Here is a 27,836-nt window from a genome sequence, read left to right on the forward strand (position 1 = left end):
GAGACAGGAATCCAATAGGGTTAAAATCTGAGATTTTTCTTCACAGAAAGTAAAGATCAACCTGTAAAATTCCCTGACACATGACACGGTAAAGGCCAAAAACTTAAAGGATTCAAAAATTCAACTGTCTGAATCCACTAAAGTTCTATTAAGCTAAAATATAAAATGCTACCTGTGAATTGAGGACTCCCTGAAATAAAACTATGGACTGCAGGAAAATAATATAAGGAAATACACTATTAATTGTGATTTAAAAATTATTTACTACAAAAACACCCGAAGAGCCAAAAAGCCTTTACATTAAAACCCTCAAGCCCACATGAAAATACACAATGAACTAAGGGTTAGAGGGAAAGCTTGTTTCAAGTAGTGTAAGTCTGTATTTCTATTTTATATGAATCACTCTCTGTGTAAATATCTAGATGATACAGATGGAGAAAATGAGCAAAGAGCAAAAGGAAACACATTATCTCTCCAGCATCTGAAGGAAATCTGCATGCACTTTCAACCTAACCCTGGCATGTGAAAGGACAGACATTATTTGAATTTATTTTTGCACAATGCAATGTTTTACACAAATGGATTACACACTGGACTGAGGAAATTAAACCCAGCAAGGACCTGAAATATCAGAGATGGCAACAATAGACACTTGTGTGCTTTTTAAACCATCAGAAACAACTTAAGAGGAATAATAAATGAAAAGGAGGTGTGCTGCTTGACTTCTACCACCCTCTCCAATACTTAGTCAATACACCACAGATAACCTCAGGCATGAGAAGCCTCAACATGTTTTATCAAGGTTGGGATTTAGTTTTTTTTCCTTTCTGTATCACATATAATTTTTAATGCCAACATCCAAAAGGTTTTCAGAAGGATCTTTTTGGTTTTTCTTTTGTCTCAAAGCTCAAACCAGGTATAGCCAAATACAAAGTTATTTCATTAAGAGTCATTCCAGGTGCTCCGTATGCTTTAAAGTGTATTAATTATAACAGATTCCAGCACAGCAAGAGGGACTCGGGGCCATTTCAGAGAGATGCTTTGTCCTCCTTCCCTGAGCTCTGCTGCTGCAGTCAAATGAGCCAGACCAGCACAGCCAGGAGGAGCACAGACACAAAATTCAGCTTCCCATTACTGTCCTAACCTGACTTCCTTTTAAGCATAGTAACATTTTTATAATAACTATCAGATGCTAGTGGTTCCACTCTGCTGCCACTGCCCGAACATGCAAATAAAAACAAAAACCACAAACCCAGAAACTATCCTAGTTACAATTAAACAAATTTTTATATAGTTTCATATAGTTTTTGTTTTCTAATCAATGACTCATTTTAAGTCTTTGTCATGCAACAAAGAAAAACTTAACCTGGTTTGGAAATCCCTTGGTTTCTCATTTTTAATTTTAAGAATATTGCTAGTTGTTCTGATTTTATTTTTCCACATTCATCACAGAATGGCAGTTCCCTCTTTGCTTTCTCACCATCTTTGTAACTTGAAATTGTGATTTACTACTAATGATTTCCTTTCTTTTCACTCTTCTCACCCTTCAAACTACTCTGGGATCAGAATTTATTTGCACAGAGTATTTCACTAAAATATCTGTCCAAATAACAAGGGATATTATTACAAGATAGCTCCAAAAATACAGTGAGTAACTGTATACAAATAAAAAGAGAGCTTTTCAATACAGAAAATCATGATTACCCCATTGAAATGTAGCCAACACAGTGCCCAGAGTATTATGAAAAAAGCAACAGAAACAAAAGAATTATGATTTCCTCCTGAAATGGTTTCATAAAAGAATCTTGGCAAGGAGGGAGTGGTTGTTTTGACAACTTATAAAAACTCATTTCTCTCGCCTTTCTCTTCCTTAATTGTGGGGATGGCTAAAGAAACATTTCAATTTTTGACACATTATTTGGCAATTCCATGGGCTGAGCATGTTCTGTAGCTCCAGCGCATCACATGGCCTTATATGTAAAGAAATCACAATAATGTTCTTGGCAGAAACTGGATTTTTTTCAGGAGTTTTAGGAGAAGGGCTCATTCTTTATTAATGGGGCCACATTAGAAACAGAAAGGTTCAGTGTGTTTCCCCAGTCTAAAAAGAACACAAGAAAATTACCTACTAAAAAAAGAAAAAAATTTATTTGGCTATATGCTTCTGAGCCTGATCCAAAGCTCTATAAACTGAATAGAAAAACTCCTGCAGACTTCAATTAGCTTTACATCATGCCCGATAGTGAATGTAATTATTTATTCAAGTTGTTAATTGGTGGCTAGATTGATATAATTCATAATAATCACATCTCTAACAACCTTTGCCTAGAAGGGTTTCACCTTACACTGCAGGTGTCACTAAAGCTGAGCGAATTGTTCAAGTAACTTTGGATAAAAGAACATTTTTTCCTGCCATTTATTTTGTGTGCACTCATATTTCACATGACTCACCCCTGACTGTTCCATTAAAAAAAAAAAAAAAAAAAAAAAAAAAAAAGAAAAAAAAAAAAGGCAGATTTTCACTTCAGCATGGAGCAAAGGTAAAATCTACCTACCCTTTCCTTGGTGGTTTGTTCCGTTCCCTGTGCACACGAGCTTGGACACTGACATTTCTATCCCTGAAAGTGAGTTGGGAAGTGGAGAAGGGAGAGGTCACATCCCTTCCCTGTACACCCCCTTTCTGGCCCTGCATGGCACCATCTTAGAAAGACAACACAAAGCACTAGAATATCCTGGGGGTTAATGGATTTCTTTTTTTTTATTTAATTGAAATCACACACACCCATATATTTTGCTCCTGTATTTTCAGTATTCTACAAAAAGCAGAAGTCTGCCTAGGCTTTTAATCTATTAAAAAAACTCCATCTTGGAGGCAGTGAAAGATTTGGGGACTATTTTAATATTGTTAAGAAGTGGTGTAAATAGCAAGATGAAGTAATTGAGGGTATGAGGAATATAAAGTATATTTTGCATGCTAGAAAATGTAGCATTTTCCACTGGATGAAGTCTGTTTTCTCTGACATCTTCATTGAAAAAAAAAAAGTTATATACATATATATACATATCTATCTATCTATCTCAGAGATTTCCCAAACTCTATCATGCCAGTATTATCTCAAAGATAAAGCATTAACACAGACCAAACTTTTCCACAAAAATTTTCCTCCCCCTGGAACTTCTGAGTATTTCCTCACTGATGTAGAGTCAGCTGAACATAGATTAAATGGCATGGAAAAGATATCATATTGTGACAGGTCATAAAAGTCACTTAAACACATTGCTGGCTACAAGATCTTGGTAGCTCTTACATGAGTTTTCAGTTTACTGTAATTTGCTTTAAGCCATTAACTATAACTGGGTAGAAAGGAAAAAACTCCAAGCTAACTGTGGCTCGAAATACACAAAGAAGTAATAATAAATACCTGTGAGTGGCTGGAATAACTTACATTTTTTAGACTCGTTTCTCGAATGAAAGCCATGTCAAAAAAAAACAAAAAACTTTTGTGGATATTTTAATAACCAAGTCACACCCTGCTGGTTACCATGCAAGCAAACAGTATTTCTGCCACACAGCATGGATTCTGATCCTCCAAATATTTATTTACACATCTCCTTCCCTATTCTGGTGAGGCTCGTTTGGCACCCAAGAGGTGTGGGCATGTGCCCAAACACCTGCAGGATGAGTGTCCAGAACAGACAAAATAAGGGAAAGGCAGAAATGGAAACCCTGGAGGCTCACCCTCAGATCCCACACTGTCAGGCAGTAGAAAGTGCAGGGAAAACTCCTAAACTCCAGTCTGTTGGCCTATCCTGGAAATGACAGATTCACAGAATCGCTGGGTTGGAAGATACCTCCAAGATCATCAAGTCCAACCCAGCCCCAGCACCTGAACTAAACCATGGCACCCAGTGCCACATCCAGGCTTTTTTTAACACATCCAGGGATGGTGACTCCACCACCTCCCCGGGCAGACCATTCCAGAACTTTATCACCTTTTCTGTAAAAAACTTTTCCTAATATCCAACCTCTATTTCCCTTGGCACAGCTTGAGACTGTGTCCTCTGGTTCTGTCAGTGCTGTCTGGAGAAAGAGCCCAACCCCACCTGAGCACAGCCACCCTTCAGGAAGTTGCAGAGAGTGACAAGGTCACCTCTGAGTCTCCTTTTCTCCAGGCTGAGCACCCCCAGCTCCCTCAGCCATTCCTCACAGGGTTTGTGTTCCCAGCCCCTCTCCAGCCTCGTTGTCTCCTCTGGACACGCTCAAGCGTCCCAACGTCCTTCCCAAACTGAGGGGCCAGAGCTGCACACAGCACTCGAGGTGTGGCCTCACCAGTGCCCAGTACAGGGGCAGAATGACCTCCCTGCTCCTGCTGGCCACACCATTCCTGATCCGGGCCAGGAGCCGTTGGCCTTCTTGGCCACCAGGGCACACTGCTGGCTCCCGTTCAGCCGGCTGTCAGCCAGTGCCCCTTTCTGCCTGGGCACTGCCCAGCCACACTGTCCCCAGCCTAGAGCATTGCAGGGGGCTATTTTGGCCAAAATGCAGGACTGGGCACTTGGACTGATTAAACTTCATCTTGTTAGACTCTGCCCATCCATCCAACCATTCCAGGTCTCTGCAGAGCCCTCCTACCCTCCAGCAGATGGACACACGCTCCAGCTTTGTGTCATCTGCAAATTCACTAATGAAAGACTCCATCCCCTCAAATGCTCCAAAGGGTGCTGGAGAATTGCATCTGGCTCCACGGGCCAGTGCTGCCTTACACCAGGTGCTGTTACAGAGTTTAGTGAGACACCCAACCTGCAGCAGAAGCCATTAAACCCCAGAGAGGTGCTGGCTGACAGGCAGAGCTGAAGCAGCAGCAAAGCTCTTCTCAGGTAATGCTGGTTCTCAAAAGGGCACAAAGCAGATGTGCAAAGAGAGGACACCACTGCTCCTGTTGGGATTGCACTGCCTCCCAACTGGAGAGAGGAAACCACTGTTCCTGTTGGGATTGCACTACCCTCCAACTGGAGAGAAAAAGCCACTGTTCCTGCACTGCCTCCCAGATGGAGCCACTTGACCCCCGGCCTATGTTCATCATACACTGCCCATTTAATGAACACAGGTCAGAGTCCATTTTTAAAACCAGCCCCTTGGTACTGGAGCTTAAGTTGTGACTGCTTAAAAAGTAAAGGAATGAGATTTGTTTCCCTCCTTAAGATTCCCACAGTGTTAAATCTCCTAAAATGTCTTCAGGAGTATTTTTCTTCCTGGAAAACAATAAGTGTCTATTATAACAAATCCTCACCAAGCTAAAGGTGAAACGAAGTTTACGTTTTCACTTTGTGTGCAAATGTAGTGACAAGACATTCCATGTGAGAGATGATGTGACAGCACATCCCAGTTTCCATTTGCTCTGGAATCTCATGTTTCAGTGGTTGTGGCAGCTTCAAAGGGATTCAAACTGAGTGATCCCAGAAAAGGGCAAAGAGGTATTTGACAAAGGAGCCCTGACAACTAATGCAAGATGCTGTTCCAAACTGCTGTGTTCAGCTGTGTCCCAAAGCTCTCAAAAACAGTGAAACAAATGGGACACTACTTCATGAAGGGAAAAGCACCTTACAAAATTCACTTGAGTAATTTCCCACTGTCTCCTAACATGTTACAGAAAGCTTGAAGCAAAGAGGAATCATTACTACATGAGACCTGAGGCCTGTGCTCCACCTTATAACTGCTTAATTTCCTTTTATGTGTCTGGGAATGAAGGAAAGTTGATTGTTCTTTCATTAAATACTGCATGATATTCAGACAGCTAGAGCCAATCTGGTGTATGAAAACATCAGAGCATGATTTTTCTCCCATAGTAAGCAGTTTTTCATCTGGTAGGGAGGAAACCTGTGCTCTCCAGAAGGTTCACAAGTTCATATATCTCCTGGCAAGATGGGACCTACTCAGTGACCTTAGTGACTCTTTCATGGTCCACAAAACCTTGAGTTTCTTCCTTCTTCTGTTCTGTCAGCCCAAAAACTCCATGTGGGAGATTTCAGAAGGGCTAATTCTGTCTTCATGCCATACAAAACACAGTTGTTGCTAGAGCACTAGTACAGAACTAGGTGGTTCCTCACCACGTGATCCTGTTACACTGCAGGGGAAAGCAAAAATCATTGCTGCATCCCTGGGCAAATGTGCCATCCTTCTTGGCAGCACCTCTATTTTCCAATAAATACTCTATTTCTGTAGCTGGCTTAAGAAAAACCCTACATGCTCAGGCACAGTCACAGTAAAGTCACAGCATTTTCTTAAACTCCACTTTTTTAACTTGCATGTAAAGAAATAGCCTGATGAAATTAATAATAAGAATAATAATAATGAAAATGCCACCCAACCAAAACCATGTGAAGATTGACCAAAGAAGACTTTGTACTTCCTGTGGCTCTCCCATGGTAGGAGAGATGAGAAAAGTAACTGAGCAGCAGAGACAAAGTTCCAGCTGTACTTCATTAACACTGAAGGTACACTTACACTACAGTGATGAGCACAGCCATTCACTCTCTCAAGACAGAGCAGAACAGCACTTCAAAGGGAGAGGAGAGAAAAAAAAAAAAGAAATAAAATCCCTCAAAAAATAACAAACGAAAAACCCCTCAAACCAACAGAAAGAACTAAAGTGCAAGTCAAAAAAAAAGACCACAGCTTGAAAAAACCCAAAGCAAACATTTTTGGCTGGTCAGGGCACAAAAATCAGCAATATTACTGAAACACACAGCAATTTAATGAATCTCCTCTCCTGCAAGCAGTCTAACAGATGCTTAAAATGAACTGCATTGCTGCTACAACATGCCTGTATTGATGCAATTTGCTGCCTGATTTCTATATAAACAAGTTATTTTATCTGCTACAGAGTTTTCTTTGGCTTTTCAGTACTATGATCTCAGCCTAGGTACTGGCATGTAAGCTTTCCTGAAGTAGTATCTTTTTATCAGGTAAGTCAAATATGAAAAGGGAGAACTTGGTGACCTAGAACAGTCCCAAAAGCACCAATCTGGATTAAGATAGGGCCACTTAGGGTGGGGGAAGCAGAAGATGCTAATCCCACTCTGTAAGGAAAGGGCTGTAAAGTCATGAACACTCCATTGACAGCCTTTGGAATTCATATTTGTGAAACTGGAACATTCCCATGATGTTAAGGAAGCAGCTCTCCCTCTCTTCTCTCTTTCCTTTGTCCACACCTTAAAAAAAATTTAATTTTCCTGCTCAGACTGGGCCAAATCCCTGGATGCTCAAAGTGACCACAGCTCCCATGACGCTCATGGAGCTGCACAAGCCCCCAGGTGAGCTAGTGGCAGTGAGCAGCAGGTACTTACTGCAGTTCTCTGCCCTTTTGTTCCTGTGGATCACTGTCTTTTGGCTGGGGGTGCTGAACAGGCTGGTCCAGTTGACAGTGTGGTAGTAGCACAAATTGCTGTTGTCTGTGATGTAGATGTTGCCAGCACTGATTTGCTTCAAGGACTGGAACTGCAGGGAGGTGATGCCTTGTTGCTTTAGGATGAGCAAGGAAAGGCCACTGGGATGAGGACAAAAGTGAGAGAGAATAGGAATTAGCTTCAGAAGGCACAGATTATTATATCTGGTAGGGAGTTGCCAACTGGAATTAGTTCCAAGTGTCAAGATGATCTTTCTGGAAAAACTGAGAATTGATCAGAAAACTTTTATTTTGTGATAACACAAATATTTTCTGAGTCAACATCCAGTTCTACTGGCTAGGAAACTATGAGTCCTGTCAGGAGTGAGATACCACAAGCCGTGATGCTCATAGCACTAGGCCAAGTAAGTCAGCAGAACTCCTCAACCAGTTTCATTTTATCCATTAACAGATTTTTTTTTTTTTGAGATAATGTGCTGTTAGGAAAACTGAATAAAATTCAGGTTTTTCTTTCAACAGCATTAATACTATGATAGTTTATATGCTAAAGAGAATGTATTAAAACATCTTCTGTCAGGCATCAAATTAATGTTATTTCAAGTAAGACAGAAAAAATTGTTATTTTCATGAATTTTTTCCCAGCCCACTTTCTACGTTTCATTTTTCTCTGGTTGTAAGATGTGGTTATCACCTTTCTTCATCAAAGGAACAGTAAATGATTGTCTGCACAACATGAAAATGACTGCACATATTTTATGCCTGAAGATTAGTGAAGACAATATCCAGTTTCTGGGCATCCTTTAAGTTATTGTATTTTAATGATGATAATTGTTTTCCAGCTGTTCCAAATAAAAAATGCTGCCTTGGAACAGAATTTAGGGCTGTAATTCAACCTCAAGGTTTCACTGCTATTCACATTCTGCTCAGGTTGCTGTTTAAGATGCCAGCAGAATCCCATGCCTGATTTACTCCGTATCTCCAAAGTGGGAATCCAGGGATTGCTGTATAATTGCTCAGGTACCTCCTTGTGCTTCCCCCAGCATTTCTCACCGTGCTTTCTTCTCTTCAAACCAATATCTCCATCCGAGTTTCCACACAGAAACGTGAAACATGTCTGGTAAAAATGGCACTGCTGAGCTCATGAACACCTCAGCTGCAAGGTGCCTCAGTGGTTTCAGTGTTCTTCCACCTTTTACCTCTTCTTAAAACCACTTTGTTGTTTGGGCATATGAGTCTGCATGCCTAATCACAACCATATAAACTCCTAATAATGAGGCTAAGTACCCTTACTTATTCTTTTAAACTATGTTTCTTCACAAGGTATTTTAAACCATAAATGTAAGTTCCAGTCAATGAGATAATAGCTACAGCCATGAACCAAGACTGGTTTTTAAAATAATTATGTTGAGGAGGTATTACCCATTATAAACAACTGATTAGCAAAGATACTGATAATGAACACCTTGGTAACGGAGGAAAAAAAAATCAATTTACAATGTCCTTCCCAAAGGATGTTGCATTCTCTGCTACTGAACAAAGAATCACAGAACACTAATAAAAAATTATTCCACCAACAGAGAAGTTAAGTACCTTACCTATAGAGAGCTCTCCCACCAATGGTAACCAAGTTAGAAAACACCCTGAAGTCTGTCATATTCTCAGGCCATGACTGTATGTTCAAATACCCTGAGGAAGAAAAAGGCAAACACAGGAACACAAATTATTTCAGCCATGTGTGAGCTAGGACAGGCTTAGCCTATAAAGGAAAGACAGTGCCAGCTTGAGGAAAAGAAACAAATTAGGAAAGCTGCAGACTCTCAGGCTGCTCACCACCATCTCCACCAAAAAAGAGAAGGAAAACTTGTCCTGATTTCCAAGGTGAGGGCTGTTCACTCTCTGCTCAAGTTGTGTTGTGCTGCACAGACCTCCAGAGAGGGCAGTTCCCCATGACTTTGCCTCAGCACTGGGCGGAAATGCAGTACACATAGTTACAAACAGGGGTAATTCCACTTCAGCAGCAGGGCTGAGACTGTCAATTAGTGTGTTTAGGAATGGTAAATAACATTCATTCAGGTGCCAGATTATCTTTGATATGAATTAGGAAGAGATTAAGAGTTTACTTTCATTTTTAATCCCACCGGTTCGCTGAAATTCACAACTTTTGAGAGGTGAAGCGTGCTGAGCCTACACAGCTACAAACAAGCTGTGGTGCCCAAAGGTATTTTGGTGTTACCTTGTTTTTTTGAGAGTTTTAAAGTTCTTCTAAACGTTTTCAATGCCTTCTGATCTTTACATATTTCTTCTGGAGTTTTCACATATGTTTATATAAATAATAATTGTTTTACATTTTTCTTTGTGAGTGGAGAAAATTGATAAACTGTTAGTTTGACCAGTGTGGTTGGAGAGGTGACAATTTCACCCTCCAGTCCACTGTCACTTTTAAGATTCTATATATTGCAGAGTCAGAAAATAAAGTATCTTTTTTAGTTCTTTTCTCCCCCTCTTTTACATCTAACATGGTGTGTGAACTATTTCGTGTCATAGTGTAACATTTTGGTGGGGTTTTCCGTGCATGGAATAGAACCATTTTTTTTGCTTTTCCCTACCACTACATAATCAGAAATCAAATGAGAACTCAGAGCTGTAGTATCTCCCTCCCTGTCCCCCACATGGTGAAACAAGAAAACAAAGTACTGAGTACCCAGTTCTATGACCACATTGAAAAGTCACAAAAAACAGGACACACCATTCACCACCACATTATACATCTGTCTTTAAATTACAAGAACTAACTTGCAGCAGCATCTTCTGTTACACCAAGGGAAGGAGATGTAAAAACAGACTAGAACTTTCAAATGCTTTCAGGTGAAGAAAATGGTTTCCCACAGTTCAGCACCATTTTCCTCACATTTCCCTCCCTTGCACCATTTGTCCTTGTTTGCTAACATGGGACCAAGATCCTTTGTCCACTTAGCATCTGCCATAATGGGCATCCTGTGTTTAAAGGACAGCACACTTTTGAAAATCAACTGATATTGAAGTTTTCTGTATTAAGCTTTCATAAAAATGACAGCATGATGAGCTTAATGAAAACAAGTATCTTGTGTTCTTCAGAAAACCCAACACATGACAACTATAAATGCAAAGTGATAACGAATTCATTAATTAATGCAGATTTTAGGAGATCAGAAGTGTGTTACCTGTTATCTCTCTCACTGTTTGGAAGATATTTAATTTCTCTGGATTGATGGCAGCAATCGTGTGATACGGGTCTCTGAAAGATTAAAATCACACAATGTGACACTCTAAATAAGAAAAGATCAGCTTCTCAAAGCCATACCATGCAGGAAACAGCATTAAGGTGCTCAAAATTTTGCACTTATGAGGATATGCACCAAGCTTCAGCCTGTTGTTCCTGCAGGTCTGTGTCTAACTTCTCCCATCTCATCTTGAAGGAACATAAAGGCTCAACCCATTCATGTTTAAGCAAATATTTATGCTATGGAAAATTAAGAAATTCTAAACAACCATGAGTGACCTTGCAAAAGGAAAGATGAATTTTCAGTGTTTTTTCCAGGAATATATACCAGGACTAACAAATCTGCTCCTAAAAGGAGTGACAAGCTATAGGCAAAATTAAGCTAAGAGCATGCCAGCAGTTCCTGACACATGGCATTTCAAGGGCACACTTTTTAGAAGGTGTGGAACAAGGAACCTCTAAAAGTATGAATCCTTGCCAAGCAAGTTTGTCAGTGAGAAATGAAATAACCTCCAAAAATTAAAATTTTAAACTTAGATATGCCATAGTATAAAAAGATGAAGCTGACCTCGATTTTGAGCATGCCACCATTTAGTAAATATGTTACTTTCCTCCCCTATTTAAAAAGTCAACCAGAAGCTTAAGCCAAACCAAAATTCCTCTGCAATGGCATGTTATGGTATTTTTTGTGTGTTTTCTGAGAGTAGGAAACATCCCAAATAAACATGGAGCACATGTTTCCTCCTCTCCTCCTCCTGTTTTCCAGGACACGTGATTCTTGGAACATAAACATGCAGGTGATCCACCTGGCTGTCTTTGGGGACGGGCCTCACAAACCTGTGAGGTGACACACTGGTGGGGTCACCTCTAACCGCCCTGAGCAGCAACAAAAGGAGTTCTAAAATGTTAACAGAAAAGCCCAGTGGGCCACAGAGGCATCAAACACATTTTAACAATGTGGAGCTCTCAGAAAACTAAATAACAAGTTTTGACTACCTAACAGAAACACAGCACTTTGCTTTCAAATTGCATTACCATCAAAAAAGGAAAAACCCTTGCCTGCAATAAACATGAGGCAGCTGAATTTCACCTCTAAATTCTGAAGATAAAATAGCTTTAAAGATGCAGATATACACTTAAACCCCTTAAACAGCCACATGTCTGCTGTTTTATCACCATATAAAACTATAGAATAGTGTATATTTTAATGACCTTAAATAGATATGCATAAAACATTCATAATTATACATATATATTCACATAAATTATAACAAATTCACAAAGACTGGAAGTTCATGCATTCAGGAAAGAACTAGGCTACAGAACCACAGGATCAAAAAAATAGGACAGGATCAATTTCAACAGCACAGTTTCCACTGGAAACAACAACAAAAAAATATCCTCTGCATCTTTCACCTAAATTATTCTCTGCCACCAACAAAAGTCTTCCAAGTCCCCAGAGAACCAGACCTTAAGTCCCTACAATCCAAAACACTAAAAATTCATACTCTAAAATTTGCAGTTCACTGTGAATAAATGAATTTGTGACAAAAGTGAAGTAAAAGTTGAAGAGGAAATAATAAGATTGTTGTTTCTCTATACTGTCCATTTATATAACAAACTACTTGTGTAGTCAGTGTAATTTTTAAAATTTCCCTTTCATACTGCTGATTTGCAAAATGTAATTGAAATTTTAACTAAAAAAGCTGTTCCAGAAATCTAGATATTTTCTTTCATGCTCAAATCTTCTTTTAACCTTTACTAATGTAATCCATGCTGTAGAAAAATTTAGTGTTGCAGCACTCAGTGCCTTCATATTTTAGGCTTCCTGAAGTGACTTTACTTCATCAAGAATGAGACAAAAAGTGCTACACAGTTTCAACATTACATGTCCTACTCTTCTGTAAAATAGAACAGAATATTTTTACTTTCTGCTTATAGTCCAAATTTAGGTATTTTTCAGACAAGTACAATTTTATTCAAGGTTGGGTTTGGTTCTTTTAATTTAGACAGATTTTTAAATGAGGTAATATAATCTTTCCTGCAAAAGCAGTTCTCCTACTCAAAATTAAATTTCATGTAATGCACTGGATTAATCCACATAAGATTGCTCATGGGCTCTAGTTCCTTGTCTTGCTTTTACTTGATTTTTTTCCTGTCCTGTGAGATTTAACAGGTTTCCATCCAGCCTCTTAGTGGTCATTTGGCCAGAGCAGAGCCATGTGACAGGTTTTTCAGGACCTATTACAATGAGTAAAATTTAAACCAAAATACTGGATTTATACACCAGTGAATTCTGTGTCCCTCTGCAACTGAAACTTGAATAGATTCTTCAAAACTGATTGACAGGAGGGCAGCTTTTGTGTATTTGTCTGTACTGGCAGCCACCCAGACTATGACAAGCTATGCTAAGAGAGGCTGCCTCTCTGCATATTATTATTATATTCTGCATATTATTCTTCTGGCCATACAAAATTTAAACAAACTCATGGAAGTTAACTTCCTTTCCTCCCTTCTATTCTCTGATCAGCCTTTACTGTAAGCCAGTATTGAGGACCTCATAAAGTAACCAGAGACTCATAGCTGTCTTTTTGCTTTTTAGTGCAAACAATTAATCCATCCTTCCTTTTCCCAGAGGTTGAATCTTAAGAATCAAGGCAATGATTTTCTTCACAATGGAAAGCAGAAAACTAATTTATCCTGGATCTGCTATTGCATAAAAGAAGCCTGCAGCCATCATTAAGAGGTGGATGCAACTGGTTTCAGCTGGCACCACGACATAACATTTTGGCACTTACCCATGAATCCCAGTGACAAGGAAGATAAGGTTGCCATTGATCTTGGTACAGTTTACAAACTTGTCAATGTTGCTGGAATCCACTGTCTGAGCTGACACCAAACTCCCTGTCCCAATGCCATCACATGCTGCCAAAACAAGGGGCTTGTGTAAAAAACTGGGGAGAACAATTACTGAATCAGAACACGTTGGCCTTACAGATGAGTCTTCATCTCATTCAGTAGAGAGGTGTTCAAACAGCATCCTGGACCCATATTCCCAAAGAAGCACATCCCAGTTTAAACCAAACATGAGCTACAGTACCTTCCACAGAACCCTGGCACACAGGCTAAGGTATTTCACATGGCATTTAAAGGTGACTATCAACCACACAAAATCCCAGCACACAAAACCCCACTCAGCCCAGCCTTGCCATTTCTTGGTGCACCATGCACTGCACAAATTGAGGGGCCTAACATTGCTGGGGGGAAATGATGCTTCAGGTTTTAGCTTTTATATTTTCCAGATTCTGTGCTGCTTTAGTGTGTAGTTCTGACACTTTAGGGGTTGGTAAGCTCTCTTCACAGAGTAGGGAGACAAAACAATTCCTTCTCCAGATGGGGACCAAGGAAAACCAATCCAAATTTCAGGCCCAAGAGCATAAATAATGTGGACTGAAGAGAGAAAAACAAGCAGGATGGGACTTCATAACCTAAAGCTGTAACTGGACAATTAACTCCAATATGCAAATGGACCAGAACTTATAAAAGTGAGAGACCCCGTGACCGGTGGTGCATTTTGTGACCCTTTTGGTTCATCTTGGGTGTAGCCCTGGCTGGGCTCTTGTGCTGCCCAAGGTGGATCCATTGAGGCCTTTTAATAAATCCCTACTTTATTCTTTAACTCTGTCCAGCCTCTGTTCTAGGTCAGCCTTCACAAGGCATCACAGAGGTCCCCTTCTCTGGTGGATTTGTGGACTTAACCATCCATGCCATAAGGCCCTTTAAAAGTTTGTATAAATAACTTTTTATTTATCAGCTCAATCAGCAAGTTACTGGTACCTGGAGAAACAGGCAACCAGTAAGGAAACTTCTCTGTGTAGCCTGACTATGTCATTTAGCTGCATCTTCTGGGACACAGGATGCATCCAGGAACAAATCCCTCATGACTTCAACCATGTAATATATTCTGTCTTCCTAACTGGGCTCCTCTAATGGCAACTACCAGCAGAAGCTTTTACAGACACATGATAGCTTTCCTCCTGAGAAATTAAGGAACTCCATACCCGTGTTTTAATGGATAAAACTATCTATTCAACAACAACAAAAATTATTTACCACAATTAAGCCAGATGTAGCTTCCATTAGGATTGAGAAGTGGCATAGGCCCATGTAGGAAAACCTATGATGCTTTGCTCCACAGAGCTTCAAGCAGGGAGCAGAAAGTCTCCTTGCTGGAATCTAGAAGAGTAAAGTAACCTACAGATTTCAGTCTTCTCAACAGAACCATCATTGGTCTGTGTTCAAGACACTGAGAAAGGAGGTAGAAGATTCTGGGAAAACAGAGACAGAGCAGGGAAATGGAAATCTAAGGTTGTATTGACAAATGTGAGACATCCCAGACATTGAAGTCAGGTGTTTTTTTGTATGGCCCCCTTTGGAATGACAAAAGGACAATGCTAAAACACCTCCAGGAAATACTTGCCATTAAAATAACACAATGAAGAAATCTTTTAGATTTCTCTGAAACCAACAGAGAAATCCCCTTCATTTGTATCTTATAAAAAGTAATTGGTTTGGTTATATTGCCATTACAACCTAATAAATTTTCACTCTATTGTATGTGCTTGACACACAACCTACATAGCTCAAACTTTTGTGGGTATTCAAAGACTCTTCATATTCTACAATACACTCATGAAGGGCAATTCATGCCAAAATAACACCCTGTGTAGACTACTTCCAAGTAGATTTATACTGAACCACTGCCTACCTTTAGGACAAATGTCAGTGCAGGGCTTGCACATCTTAATACCATTTTCTTCAACCTCCATCTTGGAGCTTGGACATGCCCGGACACAGGAGCTGGAATCTACCACAAAGTTGTCTGAAAAGAAAAAGGAGATCTTGGCAGCAGATGAATAAAAGCTAGAAGATGTTTTTGAACTCTTTATCAATACTTATTGTTACCTTAGCACTTTCCCAGTGACATTAATGTTCAAAGTTCTGTGTTTTTGGAAGTGTATAAGCAAAACAGGCACATTATCACAGACTTATAAAAATCCATGAGTTGTCAGGCCTGATCCCTCTTTCTCCCCCATTTGGCTTTATTATTTCTTGCAGGGGAAAAAAAAAGTTAGATTAATTGGACAGAAATAAAGCAAGATGGTCTGTCCTGTCTTTTTAATGCACACAATATCCATCTGGGATAAAACAGTGCATGGGACAATGACAATTATTTCAATTTTTCCCAATAAAGCAACAGCCAAAGGGAATATAGACTGACTCTACTTAACTAAATGCTTAATTCAGATAAGAAAGGAAAAAAAAAAGGTAAGTGTTCAATGAAGTATTTGGGAAAATAATTATATCTCTTGTAGTGCATGACAGGAGGTTCTTAACAAACCAATCTTGCTTCAACAAACCCACCACTATTATAGGCAGAACTAGGCCATGGTAGTCACAGCCCCTGGCTGCTGTCAGTCCTCCACAGAGATTCAGAATTGGGATTTTGGGTTGGGTTGAATTATGGCTCCATTTTGTAATTTATGGATAAAGTAATGCACAACTGCAAACCTTCATGGAATGAAAGGGAGAGCAAGAACACTATCTCCTTTATTATTCTTTCCAATTAAACCAGCAGATTCAAAGACTGTGTAAGTGATGACCCTATAATTTTTTCAGTTTCTTGTCATCATCTGGCTGGCATCTCAGAAGCATGTGGGTTTTACATGCATGGGATTCTTCTTTTTATTTAACTCACTCTTCCCCTCTAATTTTACTCTGGAGTTTTAAGACTGCATTCCTGTCAGTATTACAAGTTTATTCCCCATTGGGACAGAACTGCTCAGGGTAACTTTCTGTCAAATCATCATTATTCCAAGTTGAGGGCATCAATATCATGAAAGCATTTGGTTCCAGGTGTGAGTGGTGGACTGCTATTTTTCTGAAACAAAAATTCGTACTCGTTTACAAGCCTACTATTTTAACTACTTATTTCCACAATTTTGGAATTTACAAATACTGATCTAAAGCATGAATGTAACAAGCAGCTGATCACAAAAACAGAAACCACCTTTCTTTAGGAAAATCACTCTAGGATCCTTGGGAACTGCCAGCAGCACAGAATGCCACTGCCTTTAGCTATCACCTGAGTTATTACAGGCTGCAAGCACATGTGGAGTGATTGGAGAGATTGTGCTCTGCACTCAGCTCTCATTCTCTCCCTGTTTTTAAGGCTCCTGAAATGCAGCTGCCCATGACTGCAGGAGAAGGCAGATAGCAGGGCAGGTAACACAGCACTCACGCGGGCACTTCTTGACGCAGAAAGCGCCGTAGGTGTACTTGGCATTGTGATTGTGCTCCAGCTGGAAGGTGGTGGGGTTGTACACAAAGGTCTGGGGGCACTGTGTGACACAAGCACCGCTGTCATTGAAATTCATACAAGCCTGCAAAACAAGGGAGAAAAAAATAATATGGAATTAAATCATACAGCTGCTTTAGGTTTTTGTGGTTTTTTTGATGTAAAAGATGGCCTTGACTGTTCAGACTTGCTGTGACAGTGAGGAGTGTGATACAGAGCTCTCTAACATTCATTTTGGCTACTTGGATTTTTGCTAGGATCTTGGCAAATATGTGACTTTTTTAATTAGGGAGTTTCGTGAGCCCCTTTAATTAGCAACAGTTGTCTGTTACAACACTTCCTACAGAAACAAAACAACGCTGTAATTTGTTTCATAACTACTCACAATCAACTAATTCTCAACTTGATAGGACATTCTAAAACTGCCAAGAGTGAGCAGCTATTTATCATCGTCTAAGCAAATGCTAATGACTTTTTCAGAGGTCCAACCCTTTACATTTCTTACAGCGTGAGTACATCATCGAGCTGAAAACTGTAATTCCCAATTAGGAGGCAAGAGGGATAAGAACTTCTTTTAAGCTAGCACAGGAGGGGGCCGTTTCCCTAAGTGGCAAGTTTAACAAGGTCAGTGGCTTCACATGCTGAGAGAGGAAAACAGGACTTTGTCCCACTTAGCATTCAGGCTCTGCCACAAACAGCTGACAGAGGACTGGGCCCTGACAAATGAAGAGGCCAGTGTGTGGATAACAGAAGCAATGGGATGCAGGAAAAACAATTGACCATGCAAGGTTGGTAATTAGGAGTAGAAAGCCCCACCGATTTTGACATTCCTTATCAGCACACATCATGTCTACGGTTTTAACTACAGATCATAAGAAAACTGTTGGAGTAATTTTCACAGAGCATACCATGAATGAAAAATCTGTATGAATATGAAAGCTGTAGCTTGGCTTGGATCCCTCTAGCAGTCTGAGCAGCCACTGTTACTGGGTATTGCTTCCTCACTGTAATCCAGGCTGCTTTAGAAGTGTTAGTCTAGGAGTGAATCCTTCTGGGTTTTTCTCCAGGTTGTTAAAATATAGATGGTGCTGTGTCTTTAAAGAGTCAACAAATATAACAATAAAATACGTGTCCTGTCCCCTTGCCTCCTGGGCTGGGACTGAGAGAAAAGAGAAAAAGACTCCCCTCTTCTGCTGATTTTACTAGCAGTCCTTATCTCCATTTGGATCAGGACCAGCAGGACCTTGGGACCTGTCATGCCAGAAGATTTCAGAAAGGAGAGGCTAATAATGTATCCAAGGACAACATCTGCTGCTGAAAGGAACAAGCAGGGAGCTCTGCCATAGAAGCACTGTCCTACATGGAGCATGTGCTAAGCAAAACTGCTGATCCTTTAAAATGTCTATTATAAAACCTGCCAGTTTTTTTCATAGAAACAGACTTTTTTCCCCTTACAAAGATAAACACTTTACTCAGAACTGGATGGCAAGTCCACTCGAGGAAAAGGGTTGTGTCACTTTTCTGGTTCCACTAGGCAGTCAGCCAGGCCCTCCTATGCATTTCAAGTCCTAGACCCACTTTGAATCTGAGATAAAAACATCAGTAAAACTTTGCTTTAGCATGTTTGCTTGCATTTATGTCAGATGATGATTACTGTCTTGCTTTTAGAACTGAATATGCAAATGAGTGCATGGCAGCAGATGGAGGAGGATGGATGAATTTTATCTACAGATATTAAAACCGTATTTAGAACGGGATGCTGCTGCAAGATCCCATAATGCTCTAAAGGATTTGTAATGCTTCATAAGCTGTACTTTTGCTTATTAATAAATACTAATTTAGTTTGTTTCCTCAACCCATTTCTTACACGTTGACTTCAAAGGTACTCCATCATGTACATGACAATTCTCTGATAACAGTTTAGCAAATGCATAAAGCAAAGCACACCCATACGCCTTGGAGACATGGCAATTCTCAGGAAAAATTCATCTAGAAGATCTGGAAACTTTTAATTTATGACTGAAATGTTTTATATACATTTGTAATGGCTTTGATAATATATGCAAATTTCTAACACTTTGTGCTAAATGCTGCTAATTTGTGCATAAAAGCACAGGAAATACACAGGGAAAAACCAAAGTTATGTGTCTCAGCTGAAAGCTAAGCACAGTTGTCTACAGCCTAAAGGGTTACACTTTTCACCCACTGTGTCTAAGCAAGTAATGACTAGGCCTGAAAATTGCCAGACCCCTGCTGAATTTCTTTTACATTGCTCTGGGGCCAGAAGGGAATGAGAATAAACCCTGGATGCCTCTCCGCTGTACCAGAAAAAAACATACCAGTTGATTTTTAGCACGTGTATTTCCACAGCTGTCAAAATTCAGAAAATCTAACTTTAAGGATGCAGCAGTACCAACTTGTGCTGCCAATAATTTGTCCTTTGTGGGTGAGGGTCCAAAGTGATGCAGAGTCCCCAGGCAGGTGCAGAGGAGAGCCCCTTATTGCAAAAACCAGTCCTTTTTAAGCAGTTAGGCCTTTATCAGTTACATAGTTTTAAATCATAACAAATCCAACCAACCACCATACACCAAAACGTGAACATGTAATTATATAACTTGTTTTTCTACCCCTAATTCAGCCGAGTCTCTTTCCCACAGTCCTTTTCTACTTAGCTGAAGTAACAGGCCTGAGCCATGATTTTACAAGGCCTTCCTTTTGTAAAGTTTTACTTATCAGTAAAAGCCCATAACCTTTGAAAATGGTTACATCAACACATCAGCTCCAAGGATGTTCCTCAACACTCATTTGGGAACAATGACTGCTATTTTCCTCTTCTCTTTACCTACTTATATTGTACATGACACAAGAAAGACTGGTATTTTCCTGTCTCTCTAATTCAAAGCCAACAGAGAATTTCCAAGGACTGCTGCATCGCCCATACCACATCTACTTGTGAAAAGCCACAGAGAACAGCTTTAGTAAATCCTATTGTCGGCTGGCAGGACACCACTACATTGCATCCGCAGCCAAAGAACAGCACTTAGAGTGTGGTTTTAAAGCAGAAAAGCTATCACTATCAAGCAGTCAGGGCCAGCCAGGGAAAGATGCATTTTTGCCATTTCATTATGAGTCACTTGCCCACAGTTTCAAAGTATATGCAATTTTCCACACCTTCATCCCAACCCCACCTGGCAGTCAACTTCACAGGTATCTGTCTCTTCAAACACATGGGTGCCTTTGTAAACTCACCTCTCTGTGCAGGTTCTAAATCTAGGCTTCTTTAGACCTAGGTTTGCTTCCCCTGAAACCATTAGCAAAACTTGTCTCATTGACTCAGCGTGATGAGCTACACATTTTTTTGAGTTAAGTTTTGGGTTCTAAGGCTGCTAAAACTCTTAGAAATGATGGATTAGAAACAAGACAGATTTTCTAAAGGCCTGGACATTTAGATTGTCTATTTCTTTAAAGAAAAAGCCATTTCTTCTTTCCATCTGAAGCACACTTGTAGTAACCAGCATTTGAAGGAGAGGGTTTTGGGAACCACTTTCCTTCCATCTCCACAAAGAAGCATGTCCACTAAAAATCCTGAATTTAAATTAAGTCTGGCAGAAACAGAGAACGCCTTGCACAGAGAATCTAAATTGTATTCTTGACTTTCATATGAAAAGCACACAGAGCACTAATAAAAACCATGTTCAAATATAAAGACAAATACTTTTAAAAATCTGCTATAACCTCTAAAAGCTAATTTTGGAAAAGAAAAAGATAAAAATCACAGAGATAAGCATATTAATGGCTCCCAATCTGTATTTACAAATCTCATAGATCTGTTAATGAGTAATACTAAGTAGATAAATGATGTTAATAGAACATGAAAAATCCTAAATGCATCCTGAATCTGCGAGTGTGCATGCAGTACATCAGAAGAGACAAAATCGTGAATTTCATGGATTAAAGCATTAAGAACCTGCAGAGTGACTGGCAGGAAGGATAAGGAGAATGGCACGTACAAAGCAGTCGGTGTCCTTGGGTCCGTAGCAGCCCCCGGCGCACTCGCGGTGGCAGCAGTCGCTGACGTAGGGCCCGTAGCAGCGGCCGTCACACTGCTCTGCACACACGGTCTTGGTCACTGCACGGGCAGGAAAAGGGACAGTGTCACACACGGGACCAGGCACAGAGCTCTCCGGCTGCTCCCGGAGCAACACGCCCACGGCGCGCTGGGAAAACCCCCAGGAAGGGAGGGAACTGCCTCAGTGGTGCCAGTGCTCGGATCAAGAACGCCTGCAGGACACCTGCATCCAGAACGCCTGCAGGACACCTGCATCCAGAACCCCTGCACATCTGTATCCAGAACCCCTGCACATCTGTATCCAGAACCCCTGCCAGGCACTTGTATCCAGAACATCTGCAGGACACCTGTATCCAGGATATCTGCACAATACCTGCACCCAGAACATCTGCAGGACACCTGCACCCATAACATCTGCAGGACACCTGCACCCAGAATGCCTGCACATCTGTATCAAGAACGCCTGCAGGACACCTGTATCCACAATGCTTGCACAACACCTTTATCCAGAATATCTGCAGGGCACCTGTATACAGAATACCTGCACAATACCTGTATCCAGGATGCCTGCACGATCCCCTCTTTAGGGGCACACATGTTGCTCAAGGACTGTGGAGAAAGACTTTTTAGTGTGCCCTCTTAGCCTTGAAAATTAATGGGCAATGTTACTTTCAAATAATTAGGTTTTTTAAACAGGATATGACACCCCCTCTCCCGATCCCCTGAAAATAACAGAAGAGCCCACCAGTTGCATTCAAGTTTTCCCCACCAAGAACAGCAACACGGAGTAAACGAGTGAAATTCAGAGTGAGACCACTAATGTCACAGCCAAATGCTGCCCTTGATGGCAATCCATTTGGCAGATGGGAAGAGAACAGACTACAACCTTGGAACACGTTTGCTATTTCTAAATAACAGAATCCTGCCTTCATTCACAGAATGAAGCAACGAGATCTACCAGCTGCATTGTTGTTCCACACCACTGGGGGCTTAACCTTGTGCAAAGAACAGTCACCCAGTGGCCCATCCGCCTCCCCTTCCTCCCTCAGCTGTAACCTTTATCTTTATTTTATGGCAAAAGAAATTAGTATTATCCAAACTATACCAGCCACCACTGCCTACCATGCTGTCAGCTGTCTTTTGATAAAAGCTGGGATGATACACTTCTGCAATTAACCTTCAACATCTATTTTTTAAAAAGCATTTAATTACTTCTTTATGAAAAATACTTTTCAGGAAGTGAGAGAAATCAAAATTCCATCCAACTTTCTGCTCAATTCTACTATTTTAATATATAGGTAACACATTTATAAGTGCATTCTGATCCAAAATCCCTCCATCACTACTTGCCAGAAATACTTACAGTAATTCTGAAGGCTCTTGCTACATACAGTATTTATTTAGGATATAAAAATGTAAATAACTAAAGAGAAGTGATTGTTTGTAATCTACAGAATAAAACAATGCACTTTTAGAGCATTTTCATCTTGCTGATACCAGAGGTAAACCCCCAGAGAGAAAGAAAATGCTTTTGTGGCTTGTGCAATCTAATTTGAGAAATTTGTGAAATTCTGTGAAGGCACTTACTGTCAACGCTGCCTGAAAAGAACATTAAAAAGATTTGTTTATTTAAGTGACAGTATCGATAAACATGAAGACAGATGTGAAACAAAGGCACCTGTGGCTGTGTGCCACCAGCACACTGTGGTGACAGTCTTGGCTCATGAAAATGAACAAATTCCTTCCCTAGTCTGTGAGTGTGTCTTGTTTTCCGCCAGCTCAGGATTTGCACTGGACTGGGGCTGTCTGCCTCACAGAGAGGCAAAGCCCAGCCTTACCCTGACTTGAGGGAGGGCCCCAATTCCCACTGGAGGGCACGGAGGCCATTCAGGTCACCCTACAACCCAAACCCTCTGTGTTCACCTGTGCCACTGCCCAGGGGAGCAGCTGGCCCTGGAGCCAAAGGGCCACCACCCAAAGGCTCTGCCTCCCCTTCACCACGGCACCTCAGGTTTTGACACGGCCGCAGCCAACTCGGCCTTGTGGCTGTGCCTCGGGGCCATGCACGGAGCCCACTGCTAATGCGCTCCTTGCTGCTGCCCCACAGCTCTTGGACATTTTGCTTAAACCCCAGGAAGTTTTGGTGTAAAGCCCCTCTGTGTGGGTCTCTGTTGGCACCTCCCAACCAGCTGCTGTTGGGTGTGGGCCATGATGGCCACAGAGCCACTGGTTCCTCGTGGAGGAACAGCCCAGTTGGCTGGAGCATGGTGTTGGTAACACCAAGGTTTTGGGGTTGATCTTGGGATGGGCCATTCCCACCAGGGCTGATCTGGAGGAACACAGTCCTCTCTTCAGCACAGTACTTGAACTGATGCCTTCAAAAAACATATTTTGCTTCTGGTTAGACATCAGCTTGAGGAAGGTCTCTACCACACTGCTCAAGATAGGGAACACTGTGAGTTTTCCTGAAGCAAAATTAATAGTTACAGCAAAGGTTTGTTGCTCTTCTTCCCCTGTTGTTTATTTTTCAGGGAAAACAAACAATGCCAACAGAAATGCCACGTGCTGTTCTAGGAAGAGGCCAGAACATATCATATGCTTCACTGTATGCCATATTTTCATTATAGCTGCTACTGAAGGCCCAGGTCTGTGGAGAACCTGTCAGGTGTCTTTAGTGGCACCACACACACAGACATTAATGAACTTAGCGGGCTCTGGATCTTAAGGACTCATATTTAAGACACTTTAAAAGGAAGGTTTTTCCCCAGAAAATAACTGCCTTTCCCACAAGGCAATGCTATGTATTATCTGAAGGCCTGAAATAATCTGATTGCTCAGATGCCAATAAACATCACTCACCAGTTCAGCTTCCTGCAATCATTCTCAGGGGGTAACCCCACAGAAAATACACGTAGCTGTACTGGTTTAAAAAGATAACACCTTTTTTCCCCTAAACTCTTTCCTCCAAATACAATCATTTGATTTTATAGCTGTAACTCAATATATCTGAAAGAACGAATTATAAATATTGCCAAAAATCTCAAACTATATGGCATTTCAGGTGCCAGGTACTCATATCTTCACCCAACAACTGTGAGGAGAGCCTCACTAATCCCAGCTGGGACCCCAAGCTTCAAAGCAGACCTTTTGAGGGTCAGCACAACTACCTGCCTGGATTCCTACAGATCCTGTGTGTGATGCCAAGAATTTGGAGGGCTCAACTACAAAGAACTATCACAGTCAGGGCCAGGACCAAAGGACAAACCTCAAAGTCCTGAAAAATGTGCTTTGCATTGAGATGGATTTCTGGGTGAGACTGTCAACTTCTACCAGTATTTCATAGCAATAAACTGTGATGAAATGACCACCTCATGTACACGTGCAAATTATCAGTCTCTATATTTTCCCTTCATCTTTAATTGTGTCAGGACACTATCAATCCACAAAGAAAAAAATGGGAAGTAACTGAAATCAATGAAAGTGTTCCCAACATGCAAAGTTATTAGAGCAGTACAAGGGTTTTAATTAAAGATGTTGGCTCCAAGCAGAATGTGGGTTTCCCTGATTGATCCCAGCTGCTGGTTCAGCTCTGTGTGCCCCACCAGGCTCCTGCTTGCCTTTTGCTGCTCTAATTTGGCACCTTCTCAGCAACACCAGCTGCACAAGGACAGTATAAATACAGTTGTGCTCTGACCACACTCCTGTACACACAGAGTCAAGGAGCACTTGACATTTGCTAAATGTTCCGTGTTTCAGGTTTGATTTATAGGTTATATGTCTTTTTGCATTCCTTTAATAGGGTCTATAGTCTAATTTAGATTGTTGTCTTTTCAGTTACATTCCTCTGGGAAAAAGCGCATAATCTGTCACTTTAATAATGTACTGAATAGTAAAAGTTTTAATTTCTGCATTAAACTCCTAACAGGAAAGATTTTAACAACTTAACCATAGATTTTCAAATTTGATTAGTGACTTCCAAAGACATTTATTATTTTTAAGTGGTTTACATTCTATTCAGTGTGCGCCCAATAGAATTCAAAAAATAGAGTCTTTTTCAAAGTATTTTCACATTAGCCTTTCCTGACACTGAAACAAGTTATATCATCTCAATTTCAATTTCTTCCTATTAACATCTACTAATATTTTAATTATAAAAACAAAAAGGATTGCTAACTGTGTAAAACAGTACCCTGGGATTTTATCTTCTCTATCTCCTAACAGAACAGCTTGGCTTAGAATTCTGATTAATTGTCTTCTTAAACACATGAATTTTCTTGTCACATTTAGAGAGACATTAGAATAGCGTTAGATGCAGGTGGTGTTTCAGACAGAGTTAGCAACAAAGACATTGCTGGAAGGCAACATAAGAAGCAGCTAGGTAGATGATATTCATGAAAAAAACAAAGGGATTTAGGTTTTTTTCCATATGTAATTTGAAATGAAAGACACAGATTAGGATCTTTCATTTTTTATCCTTTCCCAGGAAAATAATTTAAATCTTATCTTGGGAGGGGGGCTCATTAAAATATTTTGCTTCAATCCTCAATAAAAAAAAAAAGAAATTATCAAAATGAAGCTCTGAGTTGTTTCTAGGATCAAAATGGTTTGGCACTGGATGTAGCACTGCTGAGTATTTTCCTACATGTGTTGGAGAGATGCGCATCCAAGGTGATGGGGTTAAGGTAGACACAATGTGCACAAAACAGCTCGTATCTAACAAGCTGTTGTGAGCCCAAAAGCCAGGCATGTCTTTTAAAATCATACACGAAGGCAGCAAAAGCATAGTCCCGCTTGCATTTTTATGTTTTGAATCCCTACACAAATTCTCCCTCTTTGCTTCAGTCAGTTTGAAGGAAACACATTGAGCAAAAATCCAATGAAGAATTTGCCAGCCTTTTCCTTCAACCCTGCTGCTTGTCCAAGGTGCAGTGAGGTCATGGAGACAAAGAGGAAACCTGTGATGTAAAACTAATTCCTGTCCCTGACCATCAGAGTGGGCTTGAAGGTAAGAGGATGTGGAGTAGCTACTCAAGTAGAAAAGTGTGATCCGTGTATCGCCCTGACACTTGGATGGGTTATGGCTTTTCTTAGTTTATTATTTTAACCTCATGGTTGTGCCTTAGCCTGTCCCCACTGTTTGGATTTGCAAGGGCAGCCACTGTGGAGGGACAGAGAGCTGTCACTCCTGGAACCAACCTTCTGTGCAGCCTGCTGAGCTCCTGCCTTCAGAGCCCTGCAGATAAGCTCTTCTCTCTCTGGTAATTCTACATTAATCCACCAAATCAGTTCCCTTATCTGAGAGCAGTGTGTTGTAGAGGCTGAGACCATGGGAGCTGATCCTGCCACATGGACCTCTGCAGGTACACAGCTGGACTTGCCATGAGGCTGGAGAGACAGCCTGAACCAGCATCATAGGTTCCTTACAGAACATAACTGCCAAGATTTTAAACAATTCTTGGATAAGATAGCCACAGAAGGCCTGAATACATCTACTCTTTTGATGGGTTATGCAGCTTCTTACAGAGTTACTAGTTTTAATAGACAAACAAGCTTCTCATTAGGCCAGACAAAAAAAAAAGGCATTAATTAACTCTAATCATGATATAAAATAACTTGGTCAGCTAGGATTTAAGTCCCTTTCCATTATCTACTTAAGCACACAACTCAGAATTTACTTCTTTTCCTGGTAAGGAGCACTGACTTCCTCAGTGCCTTCATAAAGACAGCCAGCAAAGGAAGGAGATGTCCCAGCTCAATTCAGACAAAGAAGAATCTGCTCTGCATCACTGTACCTTAGTCCTACAGTATGTCCTGAGGGGTTTTATGCCTGCAGATAAAGCACAGATGAAGCAGTGATACAAGAACAGGTTAACTTTAACAGAGCTGTAAGTGTGAGCAGCTTCTCCAGCAGAATCAGCTGATGCTCCTAAAGGGAAAGCAGCATCTCTGTAGGTATGTGGCTCTGTCCCCCGGGGCAGCAGGGCAGCTTGGATTTCCTGCTCAGACTCATCAGACATTCACCTCAGGCTTAGTCAGTTTTAACTCCATCCTATCTCTCACTCCAAGAAGTCAAAAAAAACCCAAAAAAAAAACCAAAAAAAAAAAAACCAACCCCAAAGAAACAAAACAAAACAAACTCAAAAAAACCCCCAAAATCCTACCAAAAAGCAGCATCTCTGCACTGTTCCTACCAAGTCCCAGGAAAGAGGCAGGTGACCCTGGGCTGACTGTCCTCAGCTCAGAACTCAGTTGGGGTGCTTGCCAGGGAGTGGCTCATTTGTCACAGTCCTTCCTCCCATTTACCACTCAACCAAGGAAACAAGCACAAGCTGGGGAAGTGTTCTGTGGGGGAGCTCCCAGCAACCACTTCATTTCCCAGGAAGAGTGATTCCAGTACAGGCAACTGGTTTTCACCCTCTTGTAAGCAGGAAAAAAAAAAAAAAAAAAAACACAGAAAAAACAGCCCTCAATTTTCTCCTCTTTTATTATTATCTATCTGCGAATATTGTGTCTGTACTTCTGGCTCTTTTGTGCCTATGTGAAGGAGCTTAAAGCTCCTTCAGGAAGGAAGAAACTCATTTTCATGCTTTCTAAATTCACAAGGACAGAAAAACATTGTGAGTGACCCTTCACTTACTACTTCCTTCACAAAAAAAACTATTATTCTCTCTTTCAGTACAATTCAAATGTAGTCTGAAGTTATTGTAAAGAAAACAGTTCTGCAAGATAACTAATATTCACAGG

The 27,836-nt window shown here is 40.7% G+C and overlaps 1 protein-coding gene across 6 annotated transcripts in view; it reads right to left on the reverse strand.

Annotated features, from left to right (window-relative positions):
* The window catches only part of ERBB4 (erb-b2 receptor tyrosine kinase 4), a 582,907-nt gene that overhangs the window by 137,009 nt on the left and 418,062 nt on the right, over positions 1-27,836 (reverse strand). For all 6 annotated transcript variants that reach the window (XM_068196531.1, XM_068196532.1, XM_068196534.1 and 3 more), the window contains exons 6-12: positions 21,034-21,152; positions 16,967-17,108; positions 15,434-15,547; positions 13,464-13,590; positions 10,607-10,680; positions 9,002-9,092; positions 7,348-7,547 (exon numbers count right to left, since the gene is read on the reverse strand). In XM_068196531.1, coding sequence (XP_068052632.1) covers positions 7,348-7,547; positions 9,002-9,092; positions 10,607-10,680; positions 13,464-13,590; positions 15,434-15,547; positions 16,967-17,108; positions 21,034-21,152 — 867 coding nt within the window. The remainder of the gene's footprint in view (positions 1-7,347; positions 7,548-9,001; positions 9,093-10,606; positions 10,681-13,463; positions 13,591-15,433; positions 15,548-16,966; positions 17,109-21,033; positions 21,153-27,836) is intronic.

The sequence above is a fragment of the Anomalospiza imberbis genome, chromosome 7 (genome assembly GCF_031753505.1).
Source record: "Anomalospiza imberbis isolate Cuckoo-Finch-1a 21T00152 chromosome 7, ASM3175350v1, whole genome shotgun sequence".
NCBI classification, from domain to species: Eukaryota; Metazoa; Chordata; class Aves; order Passeriformes; family Viduidae; genus Anomalospiza; species Anomalospiza imberbis.